The following is a 20,034-nucleotide window of genomic DNA, read 5'->3' as shown; positions in this document are numbered from 1 at the left end:
AGTCGCACACAGTTGACAACTTTCTATGCCAAATTTATATAACTGGCATTACAGTATTCATTCAGCAGTAAGATACACAGGCACATTTTACTCTGTATATCACAACAAGAGTAGAATTAAAAACTAAAAGGCAAAATATACCTAAACTATAATGCTAGAATTCACTTTCTCTAGCTTAAAAGTTACTCAAAGTGTAACTTTAACTCCTTAAACCTTTGCATTATATTCCAAAAATTTATGACCAAAAGAATGTATAGACTATAAATTAGAAACTTCATTTCTTTCACTTTAAAGTGCTATGTTCAAGGATAGATTAAGTTATTACCTCTTAGAAAGTCTTGATTAATTTTTAAGATGCTCTTCCAAAGTTTCCAATTTGCCCACTTCTAAGCCTTGCACATTCACCTAAGAACAGTTACTCTCAGTATGATCGGATTTTGACTATCTGATGGAACATGTTTGACTTTATAACATGCTACTACACTGAAAATATTGGACATAAGGTAACTTGCACATTAAGATATATTTTAGGATTTTTATAATTTCATATCATGCTTTAAATTAAATGAAACATCCTAGGAAAGGAGTAACAACAATTATTTCAAGTTTATCCATTCCAAAATAGAATACACCACTACGTTTGTGCATACTAAAGATGTACTCTCAAGTCTAAATGATTATTTCCCCCATAAACATGCAAAATAATTCAATATGCAAAATTATTAAGATTACTATTACTGTTATTAAGTTTTAAAATTTCACTCAAATGGTTATTTAAGTCTAGTTTGACATGATTCACTTACCTTTTTCAGGCCAGCAAAACCTTCTGATTCCAGGAAGAAAAAGGCAAAGGGCATCAACACAAATAAGCAAAGGTTGGAAAAGAGAGAAGCAAGATTCCACAAACCTACAAGAAGGTTAACAAAAAAGAAGAAAACAACGTTAGATAGTGACAGCCCTTTCCAAAGTTCACTAAACTGTGATTTTAATCAAGATCTATACTTTGAGGCAGGCACTGTGGTGCAGTCAAGCCACAGTGTGGGACACCTGTATCTCATATCAGAGTACCTGGCTGAAGTCCCGGCTTCTCATCCAGATTCCCGCTAACGCACCTAGGAGTCAGCAGCTGTTGGCCCAAGTACATGGGTTCCTGCCACCCACAGGGGAGAGACAGAGGGAGTCCCTGGCTCCTTTTTATGCCTGGCCTAGTGGTTGTTGTGGGCATTTGGGGAGTGACCCAGCAGCCAGAAGATCTTTCTTTCTGTGTGTTTTCCCCTCTCCCTCTCCTTCACTCTGCCTTTCAAATAAATAAGTAAATTTTCTTTAAAAAAAAAACTATACTTTGTAATAATAAAAATAAACATGACCTTGAAGTAACAATCTGAAGTTAGAAAATAACTATATTTAAAAATTTTAACTTTATAACCTGAACCTACTGGGAAAAGCAATATAGAAACTAATGATTTCTCCTCATGCCCCAAAATAAATTCACTGAAGATATGACATGCACAGAGATCCAAAGACACGGTCTCTTTACTCAGACAGGTCCCAGAACATTTCAATTAGAGTCGCTAGCATTTACTGAGCACTTAATAAATGCCAGACACTCTAAGTATTTTACATGCCTAATACCATTTAAGCCTCATTTAAAAACTCCAAAATAAGAATTAGCAGTTATTGATTCCTTGTGTGCCAGGCACAGTTGTGAGTGATTGACAGACAATACATGAACTCGGTTACCCATCACAGCCATGCTCTGAGGCCGCAGCAGCACTGCTGCACGACGACAGAAGCACAGGCTGGTTGTGCACCTTGTGCAGGTCGCACAGCCTGCAAGTGGCAGAGCTGAATGCAACTCCTGGGATTTGAAAAAACCACATCACCACAGAAGTCTCAGTGAACAACTCCAAGTGGAAAAGGCAAAGTAACAGAGGCAAGCAAGCTCACATCACCCTCTCCCTTTGGACACATTCTGTCGTCCTTTACAAAACCACAATAAAAGGAAACTAAAATAAGCTTAAGAACAGACTTGGAAAACGAGCTCTTCGGGTGTGTCATTGGGAGAATATCTGGCCCAACATCTCATTTTATAGCTAAAATTTAAAACTGGGTTTCAAAATGATAGCCATAATATTTATAGAATCAAGGTTTCAAAATTATAATCTTTACAGAAGCATAAAGTCAAGAGTTAAAGGGGCCGGTATTGTGGCACAGCGGGTTTCCTTGCTGCCTGCAACGCCGGCATCCCATGGATTCCCCCTTCTAACGTGCCTGGGAGAGCAGCACAAGATGGCCCAAGTGCTTGGGCCCCTGCCACCCACATGGGAGACAGGGATAGAGTTCCAGGCTCCTGGCTTCAGCCTGGCCCAGCCCTGGCCACTGCAGCAATTTGGGGATGGAAGAACTCTTCCTCTGTCTCTCCCCTCTGTCACTCTGCCTTTCAAATAAATAAAACTACTTTAAAAATTCAGAGATAAAAATCATCTACCTATAAATTCAACATACTATATGCTATTGCTACTTGATATTGTTGAAAATAGGCAACTGTTGTTCTTTCCACACCTTTAGTTATAGTCAATACTCAAAGCACTGAAGACAAATGATGAACACACACACACAGTGCCTCCCATGCACAGCACTTAGCTTCCAGATGGATGAGTTCTCAATGAGAAAAGTGAATCAAAGTAAACTCTTCCTCAACTACCTCAGTTACAAATTAACATATGTGCTTCATGGTTACCTTAATACTCTTGACACTGAATGTAGCATAAGCCAAAAGAATTGAGTATATGTACAAGTTATCTAAAGGAAGTCACTTCCTTCAATAGGTAATGAAATTGGTTCACAGTTTCTCATTCAAAAATCTAAACAGACTTAATAAATTTACTATATACATTTATCTTTGGCAAGAAGTAAAATATTTTATGAAAAATTTAGAATCTTTTAGTGGAAAAACTGTAACTTCAACTTTTTAAAATATAAATTGTCCTACAAAACTTTTATACTTTAAGACCTGTAAAAAAACAGCTTAACATTTTCTTTGTTCAAAGGGGAAAAGAGCAAGAGTCAATTATTGTAATGTGCTAATGACTGAGAAGGGCACATAGAACGACTAAATACTTGAGCTTCAAATGAACTTGGGTTCACATCTTGTCTGCTCTTCTGTGTCGAAACGTTGTTAAGTCACAGGTTCTTCATCTAAAAAATGAGGCTAATGATGTGACCACGGGGTTTAATACATGAAATAATACATGGACAACAATTGGAACAATGCCTGGTACACAATAAGCATTTGATTTTTTTGCTCTTACTAGCAGTTACATCCCCAGAGGTTACTGACACACAGTGGCTTTACCTCCCATTCCAAACTGCTTTCCTTTTCCAGCCCCGCGCTCACCTTCTAGTATTTCGTCTCCCTTTCTGCCAGGTGTATTAGCTCCTGATTTTTGTTACCAACAATGTTCATGTGTCATCAACAATCTCTCCCTCTCTCAACAGGTGATAGGTAAATATGCCATTTGTACAAATTCTTTTAAGATTTATTTTATTTTATTTTATTTGAAAGGCAGAGTTACAGAGACAGAGGGAGAGAGACAGAGAGAGAGGTCTTCCATCCACTGGTTCACTCCCCAAATGGCCACCATGGCCAGAGCAGAGCTGATCTGAAGCCAGAAGCCAGGGGCTTCTTCCAGGTCTCTCATATGGGTGCAGGGGCCTAAGTACTCAGGCCACCTTCAGCTGCTTTCCCATGCACATTAGCAAGGAGCTGGATTGGAAGTGGAGCAGCCAGGACTCAAACCAGCACCCATATGGAATGCCAGCACTGCAGGCAGTGGCATAACCCGCTACTCTACAGCGCCAGCCTTCATACATACAAATTTCTAAGAATGGTATCTGAACTAACAATAAATGGATCTAGAACAAGCTGTGCCCTCCAGGTCCAGTCCACTACTTTAGTGCATGGTCTCTGGAGTCTATTTCAGCAGTTCCATAGCATTTTATCTTCTTTATGGTTTCAAAGCAACTTACTTCTGACTATGTTTAGTATATCAATAATTAGTATTATGTAAATTATATATAAAATTGTTATTCATGGTAGACTGGAGAACCATGATTGTTAATATGCTGCTTTGTGGCCTAAGTCCTTGGGCCCCTGCACTATGTGGAAGACCCGGAAGAAGCTCCTAACTCCTGGCTCCAGATCAGCCCAGCTACGGCCGTTGCGGCTAATTGGGGAGTGAACCATCGGATGGAAGACCTCTCTCTCTTTCTCTCTCTCTCTCTCTGCCTCGCCTCTCTCTGTGTAACTCTTTCGAATAAAATAAATTTTTAAAAAATATGCTGCTTTGTTTACTTAGACATGGTCAGAGACAGAGAAATGCCAGTTTTAAGTTATTTTTATGAACAATAAAAGTCAATGTGCCAAGGATTATATTCAATTTACACAAGATAGTTTCAATCAAATTAAATATTTCACAGTGCTTTTGCAAAAAGAAAAAATTGGCTACTATTTGTCCAGTACCTAACATAGCAGCCATTGCCCTAGATACCTTAGGGTGCTTCCCTAACCTCTTTGACAGGGTAGGTCCGCCATTTTAGATGGCCTTCCAGTTCAGAAATATGCCCTGTCCCACAGCTCAAAAACACCAGGGCCACTCTTTATAGGATGCTGCGATATTTTAGGCAACATACATTCCATCATTTCCTGAACTCACATTCTTCACCGATGCCTATAATTTTATCATTATATATCTCTAGACCTAAGCTACATGAGGCATGTATCCTGTTTCTGTTCCTCATTTTTGATTCCCCAATGCTTGTATTAGTGGTAAGGAATCTGTAACAAGCTGCATAAATGGACAATGTTATATTTGACACAGCTAAATGTAAAGGAAACAACTTCCCAAACTAAGAGAGCAGTCCTAGAATCAATGGTCCACTGTCTGCAAAATTAAGACAACACAGCATATACAAAAAATAAAAAAGCAACAGCTTTACTGAGCTATAACTAAACTGTTTAATGCAAAGAATTTGATAACCTATGACATAAGAACACATAAATTATCACAATAAAGCTAACATACCTACATCACTCTCATATTTTCTCATTCCCTGCCTCCTGCCATTCCTCATCTCTCCTCCCTCAGCCAGGCAGACTCTATTTTAGAAAAGCTTGGATTTTCTAGAATTTTAAATAAATGGATCATGTGGCTTCTACTCTTTGTCTGGATTCTGTCACTTAGCACAGTTACTTTTGAGATTTTTCAAAATGTCTATCAGCATGGATCAGACTAAGATTATGGATTGCATTCATTTACCTACAAACTGGCACCTGGGTCATTTCCTTTGGATAAATATGTGGGTATGGAATGGCTGGCTCATTATGGTACATGTATGTTTAAGGTTTTAAGGAACTGACACAGTATTTTCCAAAGTAGTTATATTTTTACATTCTCATCAACAGAGTTCAAGTTCATCTCCATTCCCAACATACTATGGACAGTCTTTTTAAAAAAAATAAAAAAAAATTTACTTATTTATCTGAAAGTCAGAGTTACACAAGAGAGGAGAAGCAGAGAGAGAGAACCATCCATCTGATGGTTCACTCCCCAACTGGCTGCTATGGCCGGAGCTGTGCCGATCCGAAGCCAGGAGCCAGGAGCCTCCTCCAGGTCTCCCATGTGGGTGCAGGAGCCCAAGGACGTGGGCCACCTTCTGCTGCTTTCCCAGGCCATAGCAGTGAGCTGGATTAGAACCGGTGCCCATATGAGATGCTGGCACTTCAGGCCAGGGCGTTAAAACTGCTGCGCCACAGCACCGGCCCCTGGACAGTCTTTTTAATTTTAGCCATTCCAACAGGTGCAGTTTTATGTCACTGCTGTTTTGTTTTGCGTTTTCCATATAAATAATGGTGTGAATATATGTTCATGAGGTTATTTACCATTTATCTATGTCTCGTTTTGGTGAAGTGTCTCTTCAAATCTATTATCTACTGCTTTGTTGGGTTGTCTATCTTCTTAAGTTTGGCAAGTTCTTTACATATTCTGAATACATCTTCACGTGGCATATGATTAGCAGATATTTCCCCCAATCTGTTGACTCTCTTTCTATTCTCATAACAGTATCTTCAAGGAACGGAATTCTGAAAAGTCAAATTTACCATTTTTTCTTTTATGAACTGTATTTTTTTGTATCTTCCAAGAAATATGACATACCCCAATGCCACAAAGGCTTTCTCTTATAGTTTTAGGATTTACATTTAAGTATATGATGCTTTACTGTTTTGTATATGGTATCAAGTATAAAGTTTATTTTTTGGCTATGGTTACCCAATTTTTCTAGCACCATTTGTTGAAAAGAATACAATTTACTGTGTTATCTTTGCACCTTCATAAAATACCAAATGAAAATATACATGTGGGTCTATTCCTGGACTCTCTGAGTTGATTTGTCTATCTTTATGCTAATACTGCATGGCCTTGATTACGATAACCTTAAAACCGTCTCTAAGGCAGACAGTAAGTCCTCACACTTTTTGAAGTTGTTTGGGCTATCCTACCTCCACCGAATTCCCATCTGATTTTTAGATATATTTGTCAATCTGTACAAAAATTGCCTGCTGGGATATTGATTGGCATGATGCAGAATTTCCAGATCAGTCTGAGAACTGATATTTCCACAATAATGTTCTTATGGATTGAACGTTGCCTCTCCAAATTCATAAATCAGAGCCCTGATTCCCAATGTGATGGTATCTGGAGACAGGCAGGGCCTTTAGGAGGTACATAAGTCATGAGGACACAATCCTTATGACGAGACAAGAAAAGAAAGGAGACAGCTTTCTCTTTTTCTCTGCTCCCCATCAAGTAAGGCTACAAGGGGATGGTCACCTGTGAACCACCACGAACCTGACCATATTGGCACCCTGACCTCTTCCAGCCTCGCAGAATAATGATAAATATATCCGTGTTTAAGCCATTCAATCTATGATATTCTGTTCTAACAGCCCAAAATGACAAAAACAATGGTCGTATATATGGCGGGGGCGAGGGGAGGGGTAGGGCGCACATTTGGTACAGGAGTTAAGATACCATTTGGTACCCTGTGTTCCATACCAGAGTACCTGGGTTTGTTCCCAATTCTAGCGTCCTGCTAATGCACACCCTGGGAGGGAGCAGGTGACGGCTCAAGTAATTAGGTCTCTGCCACCCAGAAGGGCAGTTTGGACCCCAGCTTCAGCCTGGCCTAACCACAGCTGGAAAATAAACCAGCAGATGAGAAATCTGTCTTGACATTCTCTTTTGAATAAATTACATTAAAATATTTTGTAAACAAATTGTCTTCTAATCCAGGAACATGTATGTATCTCCACTTTCTATGATATACTTTCTCTCAGAAATGTTTTAGTTCACATTATATACTTCAAAAAGTGTAAAAATAGAATTAAAAATTTATATTGGTATTAAAATTTTTTAACCCATGCATAATTTTCCTAGTACACATTTTCCTCCCTTTTGAAGTATCTTCATATAGATCTTACATATCCCTAAATAGCCTTTTTTATGCTACTATATATAAACAGCACTGGCTTTTAAACTCTTATTCATTGCTAGCAACTGTATTTTGTATACTGATATTTTTTTTTTTTTTTGACAGGCAGAGTGGACAGTGAGAGAGAGAGACAGAGAGAAAGGTCTTCCTTTGCCGTTGGTTCACCCTCCAATGGCCGCCGCGGCCGGCGCACTGCGGCCGGCGCACCGCGCTGATCCGATGGCAGGAGCCAGGAGCCAGGTGCTTTTCCTGGTCTCCCATGGGGTGCAGGGCCCAAGCACCTGGGCCATCCTCCACTGCACTCCCTGGCCACAGCAGAGAGCTGGCCTGGAAGAGGGGCAACCGGGACAGAATCCGGCGCCCCGACCGGGACTAGAACCTGGTGTGCCGGCGCCGCTAGGCGGAGGATTAGCCTATTGAGCCGCGGCGCCGGCCTTGTATACTGATATATTTAAAATATCATTGCATAATTAAAATAGCTTTTATATAATAGTCCATCAGAATTTCTAAACAATCATATCATCTGTGAAAAGACAGTTTTACCTTTTCCCTAATAGTTTGTGTATCTTTTAAAAAGCAAAGTTTGTTTTTTAATTTAACCAGGTTAAAAAGAAGTGGTAAGAGACTGCCTTGCCTTGTTCTTGTTCTCAAAAGCACTCAGTCTTTCACCACTAAGTATGATGCTACCCATCGTTTCCCATTGATGCTCTTTATTAGAACGAGGCCCATCTTTCATGCCTACTTTGCTGAGAGATTTTGTGAGGAATGGCTATTGAATTTTGTAATATGCTTTTTCTGCATGTATTGTATCTATTTTAGCATGTGAATATGGCAAATTGCGTTTATTTTGCAAAAGTCATGATGTACTATCGTTTTTAGGTATTATCTGTTATTTGCTAAAATTTTGTTTAGAACTTGTGTATCTGGGCCGGCGCCGCGGCTCACTAGGCTAATCCTCCGCCTTGTGGCGCCAGCACACCGGGTTCTAGTACCGGTCGGGGCGCCGGATTCTGTCCCAGTTGCCCCTCTTCCAGGCCAGCTCTCTGCTGTGGCCAGAGAGTGCAGTGGAGGATGGCCCAAGTGCTTGGGCCCTGCACCCCATGGGAGACCAGGAGAAGCACCTGGCTCCTGCCATCAGATCAGCGCGGTGCGCCGGCCACAGCGCACCGGCCGTGGCGGCCATTGGAGGGTGAACCAATGGCAAAGGAAGACCTTTCTCTCTCTCTCACTGTCCACTCTGCCTGTAAAGAAAAAAAAAAAAAAAAAAAAAAAAAAAAAAAAAAAAAAAAAACTTGCGTATCTATGTTCACAGGAGATACTGGTATGTAGATTTCACATGTTGGCTTTGTCTGGTCTTGATATCAGGGTAACGTTGACCTCAATGAGCTAAGTATTCCATCCTCCTCAATTTTCTGGAAGAGTCCACAGAGTGGCATAATTCCCTACTTACTTATAGATCTTGTGGAACTGACGGTGAAATCCTCTTGGCCTAGACTTTGATTTGTGAGAATAAGATTGCCACAAGGTTTGAGATTAGTCTTTCAAGGAATGCGTCCATTTTTCTAAGTTGCTAAATGTATTGGCATATGGGTACTCAAATATATCTTTATTATCCTTTTAACAGAGGAAGAATTTATAGTAATGGGAATTGGGGATTGATGTCTTTTTGTGTTTTTGATTAGTTTGGCATTATTTATCAATTTTATTCATTTCCTTGATTTTCTTTATACCGTTTTCTATTTCATTTCTTCTCTAATATTTTTTCCTTAAATCCCCTCATCTTACTTTAAGATTCATTGCTCTCCTGTTTCTAGTTTATTATGGCATCTGTGGGAACTGATTTGAGAACTTGTTTTCCGTTCTAATACATGCATTTAGTGCTGTGAGTCAACCTTTAAATATTTGAAGCATCACACAAATTTTGAGATATTTTAGCTTTCAAAGTATTTTGAAATTTCCCCTTTACTCTTTGACCAGTGAGTTATTGTATAGTATATTTTCAGTTACCAAATAATTGAAGACTTTTCAAATGTTTCTAGATAAATTTTCTATCATTTCTCATTTACTCTGTCATTAGAGACCATACGTTATATAATTTAAGTCCTTCTAAATGTACTGAGACATATTTTATGGTACAGCATGTGATCACTCTTGGTAAATGTATTTGACAAGAGTACATATTCTACTGTTGGGTAGAGTATTTCATAAATTCATATTAGGCCAACGTGGTTGATAATGTCATTCAAACCCTCTGTATCCTTACTTTTCTTCTATGTGTTCTATCACTTACTGAAAGAGGGAGTTGATATATGTGAAGATAACTGTGATCTTAACTATCCTTTCATTTATATCCATTTTTGCTTCATGTATTTAACAATTAGGTGGGTAAATGCTTCGTATTAGGTTCTTCTCATGAATGGATTCCTTTATCATTATGCAATGATATTTAAAAAAAGTCTCTGCCCTCACCTGACAGTTATATGACCTCTCTACCTCTCTTTTGATTCAGATTAACATGACACATCTTTCTTTTCCCATTGTTATTACCCTATTCGAGTCTTTACAGTGAGTTTCTTGTAGGAAGCACATACTTAGCTGGGCCATCCTTTTTCATTCAGTCTGCTAACCTCTGTTAGACCACTGTGTTTAAAATATCTATTATATGGTTAGGTTTGAGTCACATTAACATGCTCTTTGTTTTCTATTTGTCCCATGTGTTCCCTTCCCTTTTCTTATTTCTATGTTCCTACAGCTTAGCTATTTTTTATTATTCCACTTTATGGCATTTATTTACTTACTAACTGTATGAACACATGTGACAAGCCTCCGTGTGGTTGTTTTCAGATGCACCACATACTCCTTTAATGTGTCACAAGCTGCCTGCAGGTGATATTCGAAGACTGCAGGTACAGTGTAAGACCTTCACATCAGCTTACTTCAATTTCTTTCCTCTCGCCTTTGTGCTATATTGTTACATTTGTACACGGAATAAAACTCAGAATACTGTATGTAAGTACTATTTTATTTAAAAACCAATTATCTTCTAAGAGACATATCATGAAGAAAAGCAATTTTATTTACCTACAAAACTGCCATTCCTTTTTTATTCGGTCTGCTAATCTCTGTTAAACCATTGTGTATCTTGTAGATGCAGAAGAATATCCCCTACCCGTTTCCTTCTGTATGAACCACTTCACTTAACACTGTTGAAAGTGCAGATATGTTGGTGAAGAATTTTTATCTTTCATGTGTCTGGCATTGCCTATATTTGGCTTTTCTTTTGAAAATTTTTTTTCATTGGATATATAACTAAACAAGCAAGTTTTTTTTTTCTTTCTGTACTTTAAAGATGTTATCCCACTGTTATCTGACTTGCATTGTTTCCTAGAAGAAACATGCTGTTATTCTTTTATCATTGTGCCTTTGTATATAATATGTCTCTTTCTAGGTATTTTTAAGATTTTCTCTTTATCACTGATTTTGAGCAATTTGATGATGTGCCTTGCTGTAGTTTTCTACAAGTTTCTCAACCATAGGGTTGCTCGAGCTTCTTGGATCAGAGGGTTTATAATTTTCATCAAAATTTGGAAGTCCTCTGCCACTAGTTTGTCAAACATTTTTTCTTAACTCCCCTCCTTCTAGCAGACCAATTACATCATTGATTTCTGTTTGTTTGTTTCCTCTATTTTTGGACAGGTTTCTATCGATGTGTCTTCAAGGTCACTAATCCCTTCTGCAGTCTCATGTGTTACTAATACTGTCCAATAGATCTTCACATCACACATGATAGTTTTCATCTCTAGAAGCTGAATTCCGGTTCACATTTATATCTTTCATGTTTCATCAAATTCCATCTTTCCTCTGGCTTCTGCAGCATACGGAATACAACTACAGGAACTGTTTTAATGTACATGTCTATTAATTCTGACACTCATGTCAGTTTTAATTTTTCTCCTCCTATGGGTAATATTTTCCCATTCTGTACTCAGCTGCAGACTCCAGGCAGAATGACATCCAAAGACGTTCGTGCCTTAATTTCCAGAATCTGTGAATATGCTGTTGTGTGTTTTCTAGGGCTGCTATAACAAACTAACATAAATCAGATGGCTTCAAACACCAGAAGTTTATTCCCGTAGTTCTGCAGGCCACAAGTGGGAAATGAAGGTGAGAGCAGGGACAAGCTCCTTCTGAGGATCTTAGAGAAGAATCCTCCCTCCGCTTTGCGGTATCTGCCTGTAACTCTGGGCATTCCTGAGTGCCTTCTATCCTCAGCCCACATCACTACTCAGCTCCACCTGAGTGCCTTCTCTCTGTGCTGCAGCCTAGAAACAGTCTCCCATCACTTGGGGATTACGTCCCCCATTGCCTTTACAGATGTTCTGACATAAAATGAATGGTTCAACTCAAAATGTTTTGACTTTAAGACAGTACAAAAACAACACATAGGCAGTAGAGGCCATACTTCGAATGTTGATCTAGGAGCTACCAACATGCAGTGTGATTCCTGCTCGACGCTGAAGCTCCCAGTCAACCATGCAATCGAGAGCGGAAACAACCGACACTCCACAATGTACTATATTCCTCGGCTACGATGTCCAACAGATTAGGTATATTTAATTCATTTTCAACTTACAGTATTTTCAAAATCAACTCAGGAAAAGCTTGTCAAGGAGTACTTTACTTTCTTAAAAACCTCATTTTTTCAGGTGTGAGGACAAACCTAGCCCTTGTTCTTCCATCTTAGACTATATTTTGCTTTTAAAGTGTTTTCGCTCCCAACACTTGAATATTGGTCCTTATTTCTCTTACTCCATATATGTCTGAGCCTTACCTCTGGTTAAAAACAATACAGAAGGGGCCAGCACCATGGCACAGTAGATTAATCCTCCACCTGCGGCACCAGCATCCCATATGGGCATCAGTTCTAATCCTGGCTGCTCCTGTTCCAATTCAGCTCTTCGCTGTGGCCTGGGATAGCAGTAGCAGATGGCCCAAGTCCTTGGACCCCTGCACCTGCATGGGAGACCAGGAAGAAGCTCCTGGCTTCAGATCGGTGCAGCTCTGGCCATTGCAGCCATTTGGGGAGTGAACCAACGAAGGAACACCTTTCTCTCTGTCTCTCCTTCTCACTGTCTGTAACTCTACCTCTCAAATAAATAAATAAAATCTTTAAAAAAAAAAATACAGAAAAATCTCCATGCATTAAACTTTGCAACAAAAAATTTTTTTACTATTTATCCTAATAAGTTTTCTAATGATAGAAAAAGAAAGTTTTTAAAGCTGTAGTTACCCATTCTTTCAAGTTGTCCTCTCCGGATACTTACTGATGTGCCTACTTCTTTTTTAATTTTTAACAGATAACAACAAAATTAAATCTCTATTTATTATAAAAAGAATAAACCTCAGCTCCTATGTCTTAATTTTCTCTTACTAGGTGGAATATTGTTCCTATTTTAAAACACCCATTCTCTTTACTCTCTTGTCCTAAATTCCTATAATGAGGCTGTTCCAGTGCGCCTTTCTACAATGGGTCTGCAGGATACTTCAATGTCATCAAACTCATTCTCTGTTTCCCGTCTCTACACTTTCCCTTATGCTCTTTGGTATTTCAGAAAACTCAGTCTAATGAAATGGTGCTGTATTAGAGATATTTTGAATGTAATGTAATAGTTGCAAAGCCTTACTTTGGTTAAGTTCCTATTACACTGTTCAATATCTGCTACTTTCAATTCACATTCTGAAAAAAAAAAAATCACTTAGAAAAAGTGTCAGTTTTATATCTGATTCAAAGAATTGCTTTAGATTAAAAGAATCTCTTCCTATTTCCAATGAAATAAACAATTCTTTATTTTTTCAATAAAATACTAAAACAGAAGAGATACAATGCTGTAAGATTTTGAAATTAAGATTTGTTCAAAATAAACAAGAGTTCATTTTTATTTTAGTATGCCAAGAATAATACAGAAACATAGAAATGTAGAACAGAAAAAAACTTAAAGATTCCCTTGTCCTAATCACTCATAAACTGCCTTTTTGGGCGTTAGTATACTCCCCATAATTCCATGACTGACAAACAAGAGATCTGGGATCTCTCATTCATTCTATTTCACTGTATATCTCACACTTAAGATTCTGAGTGAAAGGGGCACACATTTTGAATTTTATTAAAATTACCAAAAAAGCACATCAGGTTAATAAGATTTTTCCAAGGAAAATAGTGAATATGATATTTCATTAATTCAAAATCCCCCATATCCACACATCAGCAGGAAATAACAAAGATTAATTGAGATGGAGATACTGAGCAAGGCTTACTTATAAGCCAATCAGCTCACTCTACCAGACTCACTGAGTACACACTCAAATTAGCCTCAGCAAAATTACAAATTGCCACATGTCAGGAAGCCTCAAGAACTGCTCTCAAATAGTTGCAACCATGAGTATAAATCCTTGAATGCCAAGAGTCCACTATACTTTTATAATCAGAAAAAAAAAATCCCTGTAATTTGTAACAAAAAAGGAGACTTGCTATTGCTATATATATGCTTCCAGAATTTATCCTTCTGATCATATACATCCCTTTCAAACAGTAAAAACTACAAATTCAAATTCTTCTCTGGAAGACAAAAGATAAAAATTAAAGTTTAGATTAGGTCACAAACTCGTAAAAATATCTGCTCTAATGAACCGACATACTTGTTTCAAACTAAGATAGTTATCAGAATCTAAATAAAGAAATTTTATCAACAAATTATAACAAGCAGCAATGACTGTTGGACAACTGAAGAAAACGATTCAGGATTATCAGAAAGCTTTTTAATACCAATTAACTTAGTTTGTCACAAAAGTAGATGCCTCCTCTCCTGTATTGCTCTACTAGCTTTTTTCTGTCTAAATAAACATAAAATATTAATTTTATTAGTTGGAATATATAATTGTGAAAGTTTCAGACTTAGCTTACTCTAAAATGTATAAGTTAAAATAACTGAGTATCTATAATAATGTATCTAATATACATTGCTATGTAGTAACCATATTCTTGACAACTTTGCAAAGTGTTGTAAGTTTCTAGCATTTTATCAACATACATCATACATATGCATAAACATCCCTTAACAATCTCCTATAATTTTGATAAATCATCCTTAAATTTAAACTTACTCAATAAATGTTTTATTATATATCATTTCATGTTAATTTATAAAATAAAAATGCTCATCAAATCTGTTTCAGAAAGCCAAAATTATATGCTTCAGTATGGTAGAGCCCCAAAAAATTCAAATGTCCAAATCAGTACCAATGGCATCATACTTAAAAAATAACACAATCTGCATCCCCAGAAGAAGTATTTAAATTTAAAAGTTATTTAATACTTAATATACTTAATACTTCAGTTTAAGAATACTTAGTTTAAAAAAAAAAAAACAAAGCAATGCTGAATTACCAGCTCACCATAGAATCCATTAACTTCTAGCTCCATCTGCTGGAGCCAGAAAATATTTCAAAATACAATACCCAATCCTAAGAGAAAACAATTTATCTCTTTTCTTCACACAAAAAAAATTCATAATTTTTTAAAAATTAATCACAGTTAAGTCATATCTAATAATTTCCAAAATGACAAAGCTAAAATAAAAGCAATGCTTCAGTAGAAGCATGTATCTAATCCAGTTGTCAAAAAGTGACTTATATAATTTCAAAATTCTACCAAGAAGCGTAGGCACTAACAAAGAGTACAAAACTTGCATTTAGACCCTTGGGAGCCTTCCTTCTTTGGGAAGAAAAATAAAACATAAAGAACAAATTTTTGTGCAACTCTTTACCTTAATCATAATTTTCTTATGACATTTCTATTGTAGAAATATTATATAATACAAATACTAGAAAAAGAAATGCATGACATACAGTCCTAATGCTCTGAGAAAAATGTTGTTAAATCCTTAGCATATTCCCTTCAAAAAAAAATGTTGTGCACCTACATACATACACACTTTCTTCTTGTTATATAAAGGCATTAGATTATAAATATGCCCATTTCCAAAAATACTTATAGATCAACAAATATATGCACTTAAATCATTATCTATAATAGCAAAAAAAAAGTACTCTATTGTCCAGATCTACCAAAATTTAATAAAGCTAATTCCTTATGCCAAACACAAGACTTTAAAAAATTTTAATTTTATAAGCAATACATCAATATCCAGGAACCATCCTGATGTACTTGGTAATAAATGAACTTAAGACCAACTTACTAGCAAATTGTTGGTAGCATTTAACTAATAATGGCACATTAAATTAGGCAAAGAACTTACTTTAGATTTAATAAGTATTCATAAAATATTTGTTAATTATGTGTAATGTAAAAGTTTGATTTTTTTAATCTTCGATGCAACTCAAAACTGATGTTTTAAAGAAAGATGAGTTGAGCTTTGCATTGTTTCTTCAAGATGTCCAGATGGCCTTTGTCTATTCCACATGACAAATTAGAATAAAGCACACAGTCCTTGCAGACAAGTCAGATTCACGGTGGTTATCTTTTAACAGACTGAATCTCAACTGAGAATCACGTTATAAAAAAATATGTGGCTTGGGGCTGACATCATGGAGTAGTGCATCAGGCTGCTGCTCGTGATGCCAGCATCCCATATGGGTGCCGGTTTGAGTCCCAACTGCTACATTTCCCATCCAGCTTCCTGCTAATACAAAGATAGTTCAAGTGTTTGGGCTCCTGCCACCCATGTGGGAGACCCAGAGGATGCTCCTGGCTCCTGGCTTCAGCCTGGGCTGGCCCTGGCTATTGTAGCCACCTGGGGAGCGAACTAGTGGATGGAAGAAGGTCCATGTCTGTATGTTTGTCTGTCTCTCTCTCTCTCTCTCTCATTGTCCGTCTCTGTCTTTCCCTCTCTCTGTGTAATTCTTTCAAAAAAAGAAAAAAAGTTTGTTTCTATGTCTGGTCATAAAAAATTCCTCAAAAATAAAATAATTATTTGCTAGCTTTATTTAATGCTACAACTCAATTCCATCATTCTCATATCTTCCAAAATTTTATTATTTGATTTTTAATTTAAATTTATATTATATATTAGCTATCTTAATTATTTTATTTGAAAGGCAGAACAGAGATCTCCCATTCCCTGGTTCACTCCCCAAATATCTGCAACAGTTGGGGCTGAGCCTGGCTAAAGTCAGGAGCCAGGAATTTAATCTGGGTCTCCCTTGTGGATAGAAGGGACCTAAGTACTTGAGCCATCACTTGCTGTCTCTGAGGCCAAGCAAAAATTATTTTAAAGTGGCTAATTCAGTGGCATAACTGCATAACAGTTTCAATGTTATACAACCACCTCCTTTATCGAGAAATATTTTCATCACCCCAAAATGAAAACTTAGTAAAGCAGTTACAGCATTGCATTTCAATTTGTGAAACTGACAAGTTTCATATTTTTCTATGAACTTTTAGCAGTGTACAAAGATACAGAAAGTAAGGCCAGTAGTGTGAAAAGAGGGTTAAGCTCTTGCAATGCAGGAATACTGGAACCAGCTTCTCTGCTTCCAATCCAGGTTCCTGCTCATGCACTTGGGAAGGCAGCCAAAGATGGCCCAGGTACCTAGGCCCCTGCCACCCAAATGGGAGGCCTGGATACAGTTCCAGGCTCCTGGCTTCAGCCGGGCTCAGATCTGGCAGTTGTAGCAATTTAGGGAATGAACCAGTGGGTGAAAAGATCTCTGTCTTTCAAGTAAGTAATTTTTTTTTAAGATACGGAAAGTATAGACAGGGGCTGGTGCCGTGGCACAGTAGGTGTGGCACAGTAGGTTAATCCTATGCCTGTGGCACTGGCATCCCATATGGGCGCCAGTTTTAGTCCTGGCTGCTCCTCTTCCGATCCAGCTCTCTGCTATGGCCTGGGAAAACAGTAGAAGATGGCCCAGGTGCTTGGGCCCCTGTATCTGTGTGAGAGACCAGGAGGAAGCACCTGGCTCCTGGCTTTGGATCGTGCAGCTCTGGCTGTTGCGGCCATCTGGGGGGATGAACCAACGGAAAGAAGACCTTTCTCTCTATCTCTCCCTCTCACTGTCTGAAACTCTACCTTTCAGATGAATAAATAAAATCTTTTAAAAAAAGAATATTAAAAAAGTATATACAAATGGGTACTTTATTTTTTCTGTCCAGTTTTAAACAACAATACAAGTTTTTGCTACCATTTTAATTTGTCCCCTTTTCTTTTCTTCCATCCTACAATTAACTAGAGTTGCTGGCATGCCAGGGTCCACGCTGAGTGAATGATGTAATACACTTCGCTGCATCAAGTTCACTAGTGCTGAAGACCATGAGCAGACCAACCACCAGCACCTCGATGACCAGCAGCTCACTACCAGCTTTCTTACTTCTCACTTCAGTGTTCCAGTGTCACCGTTGTATAGCACATTCTCAAGCTGTTTCAATCATCTCCTCATTTTAGACAGTTATATCTTGTTAGACAATAGAGTTTCAGGACTAATCTACTGTTTTATTAATTTATGTTATTAAATCCTGGCCCAGTCTAGCAGCATTCTAAGGTAATACGGTGAACACATAACATTTCAAAGATGTGTTCAAAATCCAGACACTGTGGGTGGGTTTGGCCCAGCAGTTAAGATGCCACTTGCAACACCCACATTCCCCTCAGATTTACCTAGGTTCAAGTCCAGGCTCTGCTCCCAATTCCAACTTCCTGCTGATGGGCACCCTGGAAGGCAGCAGGAAATGACTCAAGCCACTGGGTCCCTGCCACCCATGCGGGAGGCCTGAATTGGGTTCCTGGCTGCCAGCTTTGGCCCTGGCCCAGCCCCAGCCACTGTGGACATGTGGAGAGTGAACCAGCAGATCTGAGTATTCTCTGTGAATCTCTCAAATAAAATGAATAAAAATTTTAAAAAGATTATTCATTTGAAAGACAGACAGACACACACACACACAGAAAAAAGGGGGCAGGGGAAAGAGAGAAAATCTTCCATAAATGTTGGTTCACTACTAAAATGGTCATAACATCCATTTCTGGGCCAGGCTAACGCCAGGAGCCAGGAACTTAATCCAGGTCTCTCACGTGGGTGGCAGGGGCCCAAGTACTCAAGTCATCTGCTGCTGCCTTCCCAGGCACATTAGCATGGAGCTGGATTGGAAGTGGAGTAACCAGAGGACTGTAATAATCAAGAGGACAGGATGACCCACTCTGCGGACCAGTCTCCTTCCCTAGCTACCCCTGCCACTACCCACTGGGCTCATGAAGAAAGTGACAATGGTGACAGGGACAGCAGTTATGCATGGGTCAGCAACATGGACTTCCACTCACCAGGACCAACTGGCCACTGCTGAGGGCCCAAAGGGCTAACTGATTTTTGTTTCACAAATTTCCACACCAAATATGCATTTACTTAAACACATGCCAGCAAGCATATACACACGCATTTATTTGTGTTGGGGACTTACTTACAACAAGCAACTGAAGAGTTAAAAAATAAATTTCCATGCATTGTCATGTCCCATATTACATGATAAAAACAAAAAATGTGTACCTTTGCTAATGAACCCCTTGATTAAATGCATGAACTTCTTAAAACTTGGTAGGACCGAAGTATTACAAAGTTGTAGTCCTTAAAACAATATGACACTGATATAAGAACAGAAAGATAACTCAGTGGGAAAGAACAGAAGGTAAAATCCAGCAATTATTTCTTGCTTACTCTGGACCTGGTATTATTATACTATGGTGCAGTATTATCATACTATGGCAGTATTTCATTTATTCCATATAATAACTCTAGAAACTTGATCTTGTTACGTCCACTTTACAGATAAAAGACGTGGACTTAGAAAGCTTAAACAATCTGATCAGGTTTGCTGCTAGTTAAAGACATAGCTGAAACTCAAACCCAGGTCTACCAGACTCCAAAATCTGTGTCACTGAGCTCAGAAAAAGATTCTAATATCTTAGTAAATTTCAAAAGCAGCATAGAGGCCGGTGCTATGGCATGGCAGGTAAAGCCACTGCCTAAGGTGCTAGTATCCCATGTGGGCATCAGTTCGAGGCCCACCTGCTCCACTTCTGACCCAGCTCCCTGCTAATGTGCCTGCACACATGTGGGAGATCCAGAAGAAGCTCCTGGCTTCAGATACCAGCTCTGACCATTGTGGCCATTTGGGGGACGAACCAGTCGATGGAAGATCTTTCTGTCTTTCTTTCTCGTCTCTCTGTAATTTGGCCTTTCAAATAAAAAGTCTTTTAAAAAAAAAGCATAAAAAATCAGTAGATAAAAGAAATAATGATACTGGTACAATTAGCTAACTTCAGGAAAGGGGTAAGAAGAAAGGTAGTTGTGGGGAGCAACTCGGACTAGACTAAGTTACTGGAATTAAGACTTATTCTATGCATCTGCTCTCCCACAATATGGCGCTGGGAGAGGAGAAAACAGCTTCTACACAGCTGCCTCCAGTTCAGCCAATAA

General features: G+C 38.4%; 1 protein-coding gene across 13 annotated transcripts in view; it reads right to left on the bottom strand.

Moving 5' to 3' along the window:
- The window catches only part of LMBR1 (limb development membrane protein 1), a 167,034-nt gene that overhangs the window by 88,927 nt on the left and 58,073 nt on the right, over positions 1-20,034 (bottom strand). For 12 of the 13 annotated variants that reach the window (XR_011390276.2, XR_011390275.2, XR_016236925.1 and 9 more), the window contains one exon: positions 804-907. Coding sequence is in view for 8 of the 13 variants with exons in the window: in XM_002715020.6 (XP_002715066.1) it covers positions 804-907 (104 nt within the window). In the remaining 5 variants the exon portion in view is untranslated. Of the gene's footprint in view, positions 1-325; positions 406-803; positions 908-20,034 lie in introns of those variants that run through there. The other variant, XM_070077222.2, reaches the window with a different exon arrangement.

Source organism: Oryctolagus cuniculus, chromosome 7, assembly GCF_051225735.1.
Source record: "Oryctolagus cuniculus isolate XC-2025 breed Fujian yellow rabbit chromosome 7, ASM5122573v1, whole genome shotgun sequence".
Classification (NCBI taxonomy): Eukaryota; Metazoa; Chordata; class Mammalia; order Lagomorpha; family Leporidae; genus Oryctolagus; species Oryctolagus cuniculus.
Note: the sequence above shows the minus strand (reverse complement) of the source record. Positions and strands in the feature narration are given on the sequence as shown.